The sequence below is a fragment of the Patagioenas fasciata genome, chromosome 1 (genome assembly GCF_037038585.1).
Source record: "Patagioenas fasciata isolate bPatFas1 chromosome 1, bPatFas1.hap1, whole genome shotgun sequence".
NCBI lineage: Eukaryota > Metazoa > Chordata > Aves > Columbiformes > Columbidae > Patagioenas > Patagioenas fasciata.
Window position 1 is genome coordinate 91,174,583 of NC_092520.1, and position 14,633 is coordinate 91,189,215.

General features: G+C 45.2%; 1 protein-coding gene across 16 annotated transcripts in view; it reads right to left on the bottom strand.

Annotated features, from left to right (window-relative positions):
• The window catches only part of TIAM1 (TIAM Rac1 associated GEF 1), a 196,467-nt gene that overhangs the window by 62,075 nt on the left and 119,759 nt on the right, over positions 1–14,633 (bottom strand). For all 16 annotated transcript variants that reach the window (XM_071810375.1, XM_071810364.1, XM_071810369.1 and 13 more), the window contains 2 exons: positions 6,293–6,740; positions 3,779–3,951 (listed from right to left, as the gene is read on the bottom strand). In XM_071810375.1, the coding sequence (XP_071666476.1) occupies positions 3,779–3,951; positions 6,293–6,740 (621 nt within the window). The remainder of the gene's footprint in view (positions 1–3,778; positions 3,952–6,292; positions 6,741–14,633) is intronic.

Consider the following 14,633-nt stretch of genomic DNA (forward strand, 5'->3'; position numbering starts at 1 on the left):
CTGTACAGTGTTTCCCAGTAAGGTTTTAGGAATTACCTTCCTTGTTCAATGCAATGCTGCCCGAATTTGTAGCTCAACACTTAAAAGATATTTTCTGAACTCCTATTTCCTTTGGACAGGGAATGTGCCAGCCTCCGTGCTCTTCACAGTATGGAGAGCTTTTTTGGCATACAATAGTTAGTAATAAATTAATGGCATAAAATGTGACCATGATATCTACAAGTAGCTTTATTATGATGTCTTTCCCCTTCTAAAGGTCCTAAAGCACTCTGAAGACTGTTATCATTAAAGGCAAGTTCATTGCAATTTCTACAGTTCTGGTACTGTCCCTTCCCAAGCATGTGTGTGACAGCTTGGGAAAAAGGAACATTTCCCATCCCTGGAAGTGTTCGAGGCCAGGCTGGATGGGGCTTTGAGCAACCAGGTCTAGTGGAAGGTGTCCCTGCCCACGGCAGGGGGATCGGACTAGATGATCTTTAAAGTCCCTTCCAACCCAAACCATTCTATGATTCAAAATATTAGCCTGAGGCATTGGACATTTTTCTGGAAGAGCACTATTCTGATTAGAGGCTTTTGACACAAAAAGAACAATATTTCAAAGCGTCCTTTTTCCAGACTTTCAAAATAAAAAGTAAATCTCCTTAGCCTTCTTACTAAACTCCATTCCCTTTACAGTAGGTTATAAAACAAAATTTACAGCCAACTCAGGGTTGCAGTGGACTTTCTCTGAGTCTCAGCCTTTAGCAGTAATCACACTGATATCTGGCTCATGCCTGAAAAAGTAGCAAGGTGCCAAACCACCTTGTTCTAATTAAACTTTCTGATGATACCCAATCTATTAATAGACAGCACAGTATGACTTCTCCAGTTGCTAGCATAGATGAAGAAGGTCATCCTCACTGTCGTCCTGGCGGTCACAACTAACAGCAAAGGATGTGGCTAATCGAAGCGAAGGAGAGATGCCCACAGAATCCCAATTCTGGAAATCATGTATGCACAGGCAGGACTTCAGGCTGATACTCTCGAAAATTCTATGGTGCTGAAGCAGGTCAGACACACATGTCCCAGAATGACACTGCTTTCCTTAGCTCAGGTTAGAAGTCCTAAGGAGAAGACAGGGTCTGCACCACAAAGACCAATCTCTTACTCCCAATTTTCTTGTCTTCAGTTAGCACTGTACAAAGTATATTGCTTAAACTGGCCAGGCTCCCTGCCCAGGTAATAATATTAACAAGCTCTCATTCATAGACAGGGGCTTACAATGTCTTATTGCCACTGCTGAAGACATGTTGAGCCTTCCTTGCTGAGGAATTTCTGCCAAAAATAGAGAAATCACTTGCAAAACGGGAGACACTTCGCCTACAGTCAGGTGGTGAAATCTAGTCCCCAGTAGAGGACTGGACTTATAATGAGATAGTATGTTTTGTTAATTCCTAGCAAAACTGTAACAGCAAGAAGTCATCTTTTTTCTTATTCAATTATAAAATATCTGTATACCATTAGATTGAGTTTTCCTTTTGGTTTCCTGGGGAGAGGAAGGGTAAAAAAAAAGAATCTCGAATGGATTGGAGGAGCTGAAGACTTTGGGTAGGTGAGTAGGCAAGGGAAATCACTCCACTTCTAAACAAAAAGACCACATAAACAAGCTGCAAACATCTGATACATAAGTATGTGGTGTCACAAGTTGCTCTGAGCTCCCGGAAAACGCATGTGACATCTGCAAGTACTGGATTTGTGTAGGCATGATAAGAACTGACTGAGCAAGGAACCATTGTGTAGGAGGTATGTGATGTCTCTAGGTGCAACGCAGTGGGAAGGCTTGTTACAAGATGTCCAACCCTATTTTTCTCCCTAAGTACACAGTCTCCATAGGACAGAAATAGTCTCCTCCGGGTCTGTGGTTTCTTCTCATCAAAGCTGCTACTACTGCACTGTGCTATGTGTGGACGGACGTGTGTGACACGAGCAGTTAAGTCACGCTGCTGAACAGCCGTACACGTGCATCAGCTGCTCTGAGGGCAGCAGAACAAGCCCTACAGCGCAGTCACTCGCACATTCCCTCCACCACTGCAGCTGGTCTCCTTCCCTTCGCCCCTAACCCATCTCTTCTTTCTCTTCTGCTTCACCGGCGATGCCTGGGCTCTATGGCAGGAGAGACACATCAAGGAAAAAATTCTGCAAGGCAGTATAAATTATTGTCTTTCATTTGAAAAGGCTCATTTTGCTTTTCCCCCCAAAGTTACATGAAAAGATACTCGTGGCATAATGACGCAGGGCTTTTAATGACTAAGGCCCTGTGTTGCCATGAAAAGAAATGTACTGAACATGACCTTTTCAGTATTTAGCATCCACTGGCATTAGTTTTATGAGAATGAAGGTTTTTCCTTAGAAAACTGCATGGAAAAGATTTTACAGCTCATATGGTGCTCCACAACCTTTCAAGCACACACTGAGACCATAAGCACCACACTTACCTCCTGGATGAAGCTCTCCAGGTGGCAAAATACATGTACCCTGCCCAGGAAAGGCATAAAGTAGAAAGGGGCAGGCAGTATTACATATGAGCTGATGGAAAATGAGGCTGAGGTGGCAGAGAAGCTAGTCCACAAAGAAAGTTTGAGGTTTTTTTTTTTGGTTTGGTTTGGTTTTTTTTCAGTATGCAATCAGATATTCAGTCTCTTCAAGATGTAAGCCAACACTACTTTCTTTGAGTCAATAAAGCGTTTTTATTTTGCACTGGTTTGAGAATCTAGCCCCTCACCTAGGAGAGCTGCAAGTACCTATGAGACAGTGTAATCTTAAAGATTTGTTCTGGAGTACAGGGGAGTGATGATGTAGGGGCATTTCCTACCACAGCGTAGCTTCTGGTTTAAGAAGGCAAGAAACTCTGAATACATTGTCACTGGAAAGTGAAATAAATAAAGGATTCCTCTGGTGAGAAAAACTGAATCAACAGAGGAGGAAATGGCACCACCTTAGCACAGGCTGGCAATTACAAATAAAAGAGTGTCATGCCTGGATTAGTGACAACTTACAATAAGAAAGTGGAATGTCCAGCTAAAAATATATCAGTTGACAAACCACAGAAATCTTTTTCAGTGAAACACATCAACGTTGTTGTAAGTACTGGATTTTTATTAAATGTAACTTGTGAAATTCAGACAGGTCTATTTTCTGCTTAGAAAAACGAAACATGCACTTTTAGCCACCTCCCAGGCAACAGCAAGATGTTGGCTCAGGTCTGTATGAACAAAGGGCAACTGGATTCTGCAACACCATTGGGGAGAGCACCTGCAGGTCAAAGCACCCCCTTGCAATTCAAGTTCCTCTTGATCTTGTAAGCCCCTTAAGCGTCTCTACAAGGTGCCATCTTTCATATATGTCCGTTATGAAAGGCAGACAGTGTTACAGCACATTTAATGCACTACTGTATGTCCTATACATAATTGGTCTGGTCTGTGTGTTATAAGCACACTGTCAAATCACACAAAATTCCCAGTTTTTACAGGGATGTAAGAATATTTCTTTATTCTTACTTTGTTCCAACCACCTACGCAAAGAGGGCCCGCTGAGTCAATAAAAACACTTGACAGTGACACAGATCTGACAGTGATTCATATGTGCTGGTGGGTCTCTTGAGTGGCATTTACCATATATATCATGTCCTTCCTCTAGCATCGCCAGAGGAAAATCCCAGACCTTCTGGAGTCAGCGCTATTTTCCTTGGTTGGAGACAGAAAAAGAGAATGACACGGTAAAACCTTTGAACCGGACCAACCTGAAAGAGGAAAGCATCCCCAAGGGAGTTGCTGAGACAGAAGACAAAGTCCTTCTTGGGGTGTTCGGGTACCGCTTGCACTATGCTGTTTTCCACCCAGACAGCGTGCTTTGGGATGCTGTTGTGGTCAATGCCTGATCTGCCATCAGTCTCATAAAAAAACAACGTGCATCCTAAAAGAGACGATTGTACATTAGCAAGCAACACATTTCAATGCAACTGCCGCCCTGCATCTATTCAGCGCTAACACTTGGGACTATAAATCATCCGTAAAACTGTCAGAGGGATGAGAGAGGATTTGTCAGGGATTGTCGAGGTTTTCAGCCCCACAGCAGAAAGCACCAGCAGCTGCCCAGGTTTAGCCTGACGAGGTGGTGGTTTCCACACCATGGGGGCACACCACAAGCTGTATGGCACACCAAGCCATGCCCCAGCACTCTGTTTCACCCCGGGATTACTATAACAGAGCAACAGACATGAGCTGAGAAAGTCACAGGAAGTGAAATAGAATCCCAGATGAGAAACATCACTGTAAGTGCCAAAGTGGGGATCCTCCACAGCCACCCCATCCCACCAAGGGGGACCAAAAGGAAGATGCAGGTGTGAGGGTGTCTCCCCTGGCAGTGCCAGGCAGCTGCCGAGCACACCAACCCCCAGGCAAACCTCCCCAGCCCTGCCTCAGCCTCCTGCAGCTGTAGCTGCTGCAGTCCCTGCGAGGCAAAGATCGAGCGATTTAATTTCTGGATGCAGATGAGTAACTGGAAGAAAAATGGACCGGAGTGAACTGTGCTTGCTGAAAGACTGACGTACGAAAAAACCCAACAAACAAACAAAAAGCATAAACCAAATTTTTGTTCCACTATTACATTTCAGTGCTGACTCACAGCAATACAGCCGTGCTGGGGACAGCAACCAACCTGCTTGGTTTTACAGAATAATCTTTACAATTCTCTACGGGGGGGTGGGGGGCAGGGAAGAAAAGGTATAAAGAGGCTGCAATTTAGGAGACACCAAAGAAAAGATCTCCTTCTCTTCCACCTTCACACATTATCTGCAGTTCATTTAAATTAAAACTGGCACATTGTTTATCTGCCACTGGAACTAGTTTTCTCAGTGCAAAGGGATGCCCTGTTACCCAGCCTCTCAGAAAACTATTTGCAGCCAAACAATAGCAGCTGTTAACTTCAAAGCCTCGCTTAAACACTAACATTATTAAGGCACAGCAATCTAAGGAGCAAACACTCCACTTGAGTCAAAACACTTCAAAATAACATTGCCTCTGTGCTCATCCTTCCCTTTTTTCCTCCCAGATGGCCCTTTGTTTGCCTGCTCCTCACAGCAAGACCTTCCTGCCACAGGATCCCCCTCCCAGGAGATTAGGGCTCCCCCCTACCCCCGAGCCCCCCCCCCTCTCCTCTTGCATTTCCCCAATCTCTCCCCAAGGAAGAGCTGTCATCTAACTTTGCTGTTGGTTTTAAAATAGTGCTGCAAATTAAAAAAAAAAGAAAAATTTTATATATATATATATATATAGTGCTATAAAAATAGTGCTCTGTAGGCAGAACAGGACTTTAATTGTTCTGAGTTTTTTGGTAAGCCCACCAACAGCAGGAGATGCGGCTCTGCCTCCCCTGGCTCACAGATGAGGCCGGTTGCAGCGGAGGAGAGCAAGGCCAGTCCCAAAACCCTGCAAGCATCGCTTTCCGCTTTGCTGCTGATGCAACTGCATGAAGATTAATTCGAGGTCACTCAAGGAGGCCAGGTCCCGAGTTTCACTGCTCTGTTAATATTTATGTACATTTATAAGCACTCAGACCCCAAACGGGGCTGGAGTGCACACCCAGTGGGACCTGCAAAAATTCAGAGGCCAAGGAGGCCACAGGGCAGCTGGGTGCTGAGGGCTGCCCACCATGAGACGGGTGACACGGACAGAGCCAACATCTCCCATGTCACAAGCTAGCCCCGATGTGCAGACCACATCTCCCTGTCCACACCGCGAACGTGTGACTTTTGAAGTACATCTCGAAGGAGAGGCCAATGGCGCTAAGCACAAGAGGAATGCACACAAAGATGAAGCCCCTGCTTGAACACACGTCGGCTACCAGCATCATCTCTAGCAAACTCTCACTGCCGCATGCCTGTGGCTACACACAGGTATTTATTTTGTCAGCAAGCCATAGACATGCTGCTTAAAGGAAACACCCAATGCTTGGAGAAGCCACCCCAGATAATGCCAGCAGGACTTCAAGCAGGGTATGAACCCCACTTTGGTGCCAGCACAGTCATGTGTCTTTGATGTACACCACGATGTGAGCACATCAACAACCATCAGATAAAAGCCCCCCTCTGAAAAACATCAGGAGTACTTCCTCGCAGTTGAGGTTAATCAGACTGAGGTTCACAGCAGCTTTTATTAAGAGTCTAGGCTATTGGTTTCTTCACCTGCAGCAATACCCAGCCCACAGGACACCACGGACACACATCTGGACAAACCCTTGCACGCTCGCTCTGTACCTTTCAAGGAAACCCAGTAATGCTTCCATTTCCTGCGGGTGGCTGACTCCACTTTCTTGTTCTTTTTGTGCACCAGGAAGTTTTTCACTGCCAGAGCGCCGGCTTTCCGTACCGTGCCCTGAGCGGCCGTCAGGAGGATGTCGGACTGCCCCGGGGAGCTGAGGGTGCCGCTGCTCTGTTCATCGCTGAGGGCAGAGCCGGCCTCCTCCAGGTTCTCGCTGTTGGCAGTGCTCATCTCCAGCTCCCGGCGAAAGTTCTCATACACCCCTTGGCGAAGCCCGTCACCCGTCGAGCTGCTCCCACTGTCGCTGCCGATGAAAGCCCGACTGGCCGTCGGGGAGTAACTTGAGTTGGTTGCATTGGAGCGTCTAGAAAGGAGGTCGGTGTCGGTGGCCGCTCCCTCGATCCCACTGTCGGTGAATTCGCTCCCTTCGCCTGCGTTGACGTCCTAGTTGGGAGAGAGACACAACGTGAGATGAAGAGCCTGGCCAAGCCTGGCCTTCTGGAGACAACAACAGAACCTGAAACGTCCAGGTGGCACCACATTTCTTCACACCTCCGTTTTGTTTGGCATTGGAAATCCCCCATGTCTTCTTCCTCTGAAGACAAAGAACTGGACGAAAAGCTGGGGTAGGCAGAACTTCCAGTACAGCTTAGCAAAGACCAGTCATACACACACACACAACAATTTCAGGTGGTGCCTCTACAGCCTTAATGTTTTGGAATATAAGCTGCAGCATCATCTGTTTACATTAAGCTAAGTTAACAGTGCTAAAGGTTTTGCAAAAGGAGAACATATGGTCGCAAAAACTGGCAGTTTCAAGAAAAGTACCAATCAACCTACGCATTTTTAAAAGAAAACATAGATATTGTACATTTACATCTACAGTTGAAGATAGATTTTAGACATCCCAAGACTGTAATTTGCAAATTATATAACTAAAAAGGTACCTTTTTTTTCTCCTAAGCAGTTAATGTATTTGAGATTGTTTTCTGTCACTTCTACATCACAAATGCTAATGATGGGCCATGTGATACCGCCTGCCAAATCCAATGGTGACAGACCCTGTCAAAATACTGCAACAGCAGAAGACCCTCCCTGGTGCCAGGGAACTTGCAGCTGAAGGAGCAGAAGAGACAAGAATACAGCCGGCTTGAGCAAGACAGGAAACAACACAACCGAATTCAGGTTTTGAAGGCTTAGTGGCTCAGCTTGCCCCCTGCAACAAGGCCAGTGCCCAAAGCAGGCTTATCAAAGGCATCTGTGGCAGTTCTTGAAGGAGGACAGATAAAGGCCAAACCCTGTCAGCAGAGACAAACACGTTAAATACTCGAGAGATGAGGGGGTCAAGGAAGAAGATGCAAAGAGGTGAAAAATATGGCCAAAACAACAGGAATGTCAGCCGCTACCTCTCCTGCAAAAGCAGCTGGTGCTTGATTTACAAGTTTAAAAAAATAAGGGGATTCTGAGAAGAGGTGGCAGAACGCAGTATTTATTTTGAGAGAAAACAAGCTGCTTGGTGTTGGTTCAAGCACCAGATTTCTATGCATCCAAAAGCAGCTCTGCAAATACTGAGAAACCCTCCACTGAGCTCTGTTTGAAACCTCCCTCCTGCGGAGAAAGAGCTGGATGAGGAAACCTGAGGGGCAGGGGAGGGTGTTGCTGAATTTGACTAACTTCTAAGGCATTAATTCATAATGGATGGGCTTGTTCTTTATAAACACAACCTCTCAAGGGAGATTTGGAGTCCAACTGGAAGAATAAGCACTTCCTTCCCTGCTCAGTGAGCATAGTTATCCTAGTCAGTCTGGTTATTTAATGCACCACACAGTGATAGACAAGCTGCTCTGGACAGGCCAATATTCCTCCCACCACATGTGAATGAGCTGAGCCGGGCTTCCTGTAAGTGCAGTCATCTACCCCTGCAGAGCGGTTTTCTCAACCACACATTTTTTCCTGCTGCTCCAATACACTTGTTTTTTTGGAAGCCAATTATCTCCCCATTTCTTCCAGCACTGAAAGGAGGGATTTCTGGAGAGGGGAACTGCTGCTGCTCAGAAACCTGTGTTTACAAAACACTGCCCCATACGAGTTTTTGTGCTGCATCACGAAAAGCTGAATGGTGCAAGTTCTGATGACAGCTCTCCATTCGAGACCCCGTGCGTCAGGGAGCCAGGACAGGCATGGCCGCTCAACGCTCACACACCTGACATGCTGCATCTCCACCGGCACCGCTACGCTGGCGTGAAACCAGAGCACCAAAGAACTGAGCCGCATCCCCGTGTTTGCTGGGATAGTCATCCCTGTAGGATGACTGGGGTTTGCATTTGTTTTCCGGGGCCTTCTTCCTCCATGTTTTTTTTAAAGCAAAAAAGTGTGTCACTCGTGCAGCATAAACAAATCTGCATTCTGCAGTGAACATTATGTAATGGTGGCAACAGAAATTACTTAAGGGTTTGAGATTTTTATTTTAGGTTAATGATTTAATAAATATACAATCTGTCTCATAATAATTTTATCCGTGCAGTACAAAAAATACAGGGCCAGTTCCAAAATTTTAGCTGATATAACTTTTAGGAAAAATATCTCATGCTTTAACTAGAATTAGTCATTTACAAAAACCAGAGAGTTACTAGAACAGACCACCAGCCTGAGGGAGATCAGATTTGTAATTTTGCCAGCCAGTATACACACAAAACTTTCTTGGTGCGTTTTAGTAGAGGGAGTATGTTTTCAAAAACAGGAGCGCACCCAGAGATGTACACGCACAGTGCTGCAATGCAGGCTCTCAAGGTTCCTCGTGCCCAGCGTGACACAGCCTTCTTGTGCAACCTTGATTAGACACAGCATTAATTGTCTTAGTTTCTCCATCCATAAATGGGGATTACACTCCATAACTGATACATAGGCATAATGGCTAACTATTTATAAAAAATTAAAGGATTGAAAATGCGAGTGAATGCTATATATGCTCGTGAGGTAAAACCGTAGCACACATCTTTATAATCTTTACCCCAATGCAAGTGATAGGTTGGATGGGTCAAAAGATCTTTTCAGCATAATGCTGCAGCCCTGCCCCTAATCGCCCTCTGCTCCCTGCCCTCCCTTTTCCTCTCTTAAATATCCCGTATCAAAGACTTCTTGCCAACTAATGCAAGCCCTTTGGTAGGAGGAGGGTCTGAGCACACGAAGGTCAGAACGGTTCAAAACCTACAGCCTGCTAATATTGTTCACGCTCATGAATTATGAAACGTAGCATTGAATGCGCTGAGCACTTTCGGAAGTCTGCTGTATGGGAAGTTCGGTCTCGGGGTTAGCAGGGTTAAGAGCCTTCATTGCACAGGTCTCTGACTTTTGAGTTCCTGCTGCAATGTCAGCTTGTTCTCATCGGAGGGTATGAAAAGCTCTCAAGAAGTAACCGGCATCTGCTCTGGCCGTCTCACAGTGCTATAATCCATCCACTGAAGGGCATTCAATTAAGAGTTCAGCAGAAAGTGCAGAGGTTTAGTATTGTGCTTCAGCGGAAACATGCCAAGGCTGAAGGGGTAATACTCCCAAGCCAAGCAACTAACTAGCAGAGCTCGATGAACATGTCACTAGGGGCACAGAAAAACTCCCACAAACTTTCAAATCAGGATGCTGAAAATTAAACACCATGACCAGCATGGCTCCCCAATAATGAGATCCATGTGGATACACAGGCCTTTGGCTTTGGCGTCCAGCTTCAAAGTACCCACTGACATGGCCACCATGAGCTACTGCCCAGACGCAAAGCGAACATTGCATAACCTTGATGAGAGCTATTTAAAAGCTATTCACATTTCCTGCTCAGTTTCTCAAAGAGCCCCATGAGCAACAGCAACGTCCTTCTCCTCTGAGAAAGACTTATTACTGACCCAGGTCCATAACGGGACATGCCACAGAGGCTTGCTAATGAAACAGGCATTTCACTCCTCGGCAGAAGGAGTTGCCAGGCAAAGATGCTTGAGGCCAGAAGTGAACTACAGACACGGCTCAGCCTTCACTGCTCATCCCTCTGACCTCAGACCGGCATCCCTGCGGCTCTCCATCAAGACGCTGGTGGCATGTGCTGGGCATATCGTGGAAGCTGGGAGACAGCTGAAGGCTGCAGAAGGCATGTTTCTGAAGCTCGTGGTTTGGGACATTATACACACATTATAATAAATCACCAGCACATTACTCTGGACTTGTAATTGCTGTCATCAAGGGGCTCTGTTTTATTTCACTGGTTAAAAAACCCAAAAGTTTCATTCAGCTCTGTGCAATATTCAGGACACTGCACCTGATATTTTGCTCCTTGCCAGAGATCTTGTGTTTTGTATTTTCAGGCTGGCAAACAGCTGCCTCCACACAGAGGAATATTTTTTGCCCAGGCAGACCATCCCAGGAAACAAACGCAAGACTGAAACTAAAATCTGTGCTGCCACACTTAGCCTTCCCACTGGTGTTTACCTAGCTTCAGGCCTGGGAGGATAAGAGGGCAAAGCAAGAGGGAGGTGGAAATCATTAAATTGGTCACACCAAGTACAAAGCACATAGCAAAGAAAATAAAGCCTACTTATTTTTTCCAAGACAGAGAGATGGTGGAAGTTGTAGTAATAGCAGTTCCTGGCATTTTGCAAACACAACAGGTCTTGCTCCACAGAGACAACAAACTGAATAAACAGGGGGCTTTGTCCCTTTGATTTTAGATTGCTCTGTGGAAAGCAGGGAGAAAGTCACACAAAGCCCACTGCCTGAAGACGGGAACTAAACAGATTGTGTTGCACCGTGTGCCTTGATGGGGAGACAGTGAGGAGTGGCACAGATCCCACTGGGATCTGGGATCCCTGCTGCTGCTAAGGAGGATGGCGAAGCGGCATTGGTTCTTACCCTGGCAGTGCTACCATATTGGTTCTAAAAGGCCAGGATTTGCAAAAGGAGGTTAAGCAGACAGTAATGAATCATAGAATCACAGAATCATTTCAGTGCGAAGAGAGCCTCTGGATCATCAAGTCCAACCATAACCTAACTCTAGCACTAAACCATGTCCACAAGAACAGCGTCTAAATGTGTATTAAACACCTCCAGGGATGGTGACTCCACCACTTCCCTGGGCAGCCTGTTCCACTGCCTGACAACCCTTTCCATGAAGAATTTTTTCCTAATATCCAATTTAAACGTACTCTGGCACAACTTCAGGCCAAATGGAGGAAAAGGCGGGGGGAATGTGGAATGTCCAACACCAGAGAGATAAGCCACGGAATGAGAAGCCAGAGACAGACTGAACGGTGCTGCTGTTACCAACATGAATGCAGCGAGGCCCAGCAAGCAGGCCGCAGGCCAGGACAGCCCCAAAAGCACTGGTAGCGTTAGGGTGTAATGAAGTGGAATTCTCACAGCCCCACCGAATGCAGACAACAATTTAACTGATGAACCAACTGGGTAAAATACTAGTGAAAGTACCAACAACCCACTTAAATATATGTTTTTTCCTCACATGAACACTGGGTTTCACGCAAAGCGAGCCAGCGGGGAATAAAGCTGCAATGCAAGCTACATCAAGCTAGCGTACTTGGTCCTGTAGCTTTTGCATACTCACATGGTATGTATACCTCTGTATGTTCACTATAGACACATTTGTTACAAAATTTTTGCTAGATTTAGAAGATATACAGAAAAAAACTTTTTGCTTTAGAAAAAAACATCTACTTTTAGCTCACGAGGATCCGGCAAAAAGTTTCAGGGTGGGTTCCAAGTGTCTTTGTCCCCTTGTTGAAACATTTGGTACTGGCTTCTGCTAGCAAGAGACCACCAGATGGGATAAGTCTTGCCCAACTCTCAGGCTCACAACTGGACACAATCAGAGCACTTACAATAACGATGCGCTTACCAAACTTCCCACCAACAGCCCTGTTTACTGACACTAATAAAACGGCTTAGTGAATCACTTTCTCCTGCTTGACTGACAGCAGTGATTCATGGGCACTTTAGGCACATGGGACTCATTTAGTAGGAAAGCTCTGACTTCCCTAATATGAACAGTTCCTTATGTGATTAATACTTCTTTCTAAAATAGCTATTAGATTAAAAGTATCCTTTAGTAAAAGACAACTGAGTGGGGTGCTTTTCTTGGAAGGGGCTCCCTCCAAGAGAATGCAAATCCTCTGTTCCCCGTCCTGTTTAGCAACAGAGCAATAAGGTGTTCACATTTGGCATCAGCCTGAAATTGCACATAACCTGTCTGGTTGCTAGTTAGGCAAGCACCACACAATACATTTAAAATAGATGGCTAAGCAGCCTGATAGTTTGCATGCTTTTATGTGCCTGGTGTCTCTTTGAAGCTCATGTGTAGAAAAAGATTGGCCTGATAAGTGCTTTCCCTTTCTTTCCAGTACTGACTCTACCATCTCTTGATGGTCGAGGTGGTCTGTTAAGGTATGACTTGCTCCAAATCAAAATTAAATCCTTTCTCCAAAGTAACCTGAACACCTGGTAATGAATGCATTAGAAGATTTAAGTGTCTCAAAAAGAGTCAAAACATTCCAAGAAGCAAAGATAAATTGCAGATTGCATTTGAAACCAGAGTGGAAGAAATGGTTTTAAATCTGCAATGAAGAAACACAAAAGCAGCTATGGAGTTGCCCATTCTGACCAGGAGTACTACAGTTTTGAAGACTGTTATACTGAATCATGTCCACTGTAAAGTCAGAGATATTATAATAATGACACGAAGGAGATCTGCCACTGTAGCAAGGAAAAAAGTCCCTCAAGCAGATGCTGGGAGCTGAGAGAAAAGAAGGTTTTGGAGATTCCTACAGGCCTGCGTACAACAGGACAGCACTATATGAAACGAGACAGGATACACTGCATTGACAGCAGGCTTTGGACAACCAAACCAACAACCACAAACCAACACAGGCCAACTGTAGTATTCTGTTGGATTGTCTGGGGCTTGTTTACACCTCCTAGGAGTGCTGCCAAGTCCAGTGAGACACAGTTACACGCCAACTGCAATTTGTATGTGCATGCTAGACTGAGATGCTGGGAATTCAAAGAGATCGGTTACTGATATGTACGAGCAGCTTTAGTTCCTACTTCTGTGCACCTCCGGCACTGGTGCAACAGTTCTTCAGATGTCTGAAAGAGTCAAAATAAAAAAATAAAAATAAAAAAATAATAAAAAAACACAACGGCAACGACAAAAAAACCCACAACCAACCAACCAAAAAATCAAAAACACACAAAACAAAAACCACCAAACACCTTATAAGTGCTATTAAAGCTGCTCAGAGTGTTTTAACAAGCAACTAGGTTTTGGTCATGGTTCTCTGAAATCAAATTTACTCTCAACAAAAAAGGTACTAGTCTAGATTTCTAGATATTTCTCCCAGCAGCAAGCTTCACTCTTATGAAAGGATGAATCACAGTCACAGGTTTCTGGGCAACAACCCTGGGAAAGTCTTAACGCACAGATTTGGGTTCCAAAATTCCTTTGTGAACCTGTCTTGATGAATGCTGTACAGTGTAATTTGGTACCTTGGAAAGACAGACAAGGTGCCAGGCACCAAGAAGATGCTTGAATGTAGGAAGGAGATGTGCATCCACTTTGCCGCATTGGGACAAGCAGGTAGCAAACATCAATGTATCAAGCATCCATCAACCTCATTTCCTCTGCAGGCAACTCTGTGGCTGTTATCTCAGTATTACACATGGCTCCTTTGCTCCACGTTGAGTTATCACATTAGCTTGGTGTCTCTAACACAGGAGTTGGTAACATTTTTGGTTCACTGACTGCCCAGACGTTTTCCAGCTAGCATTTTGGCCCTTCCAGAAAGATCATCTCTGTAGACCACCGTGCTTCCCCAAGGAGCCTTGTTTTCTTAGCTTAGATGCCTTAAAGGCAAATTATGGACTCACGGGGACTCCTGCAGCAGTCAGGAAAGTACAGCCCTGGAGGACTTGTCAGCTATGAGATTAAAAAATGTTGAAAATGAAACTGTTCCCCATAAAGCTGCAGGGAAGTGCATGGGATAGCTTTACCCTTCTCGTCAAGCTACTGTGCAGATTTTCACTGACTCAGGATGGTTGTAGCAACAGTTTGCAACCTGTTCATATTCAGAGAGATAGTTTTGCATCCCTAAAAGCTAAAATATTGGGGAAAGGGAAGCGGGGGGGGGGGGATATTTTGATTTTGCTTTTTATTAATATGAGAGAAATCCAAGCCTGTGTGAGAATGCACAAAGGGCAACAGGGCTCTTTGCAGGAAACAGCATGAAGCACCACCATGGGACCTGAGCACACCCGCTTTTCCCTGGCTTTAGTACTAATGTCTGAGGG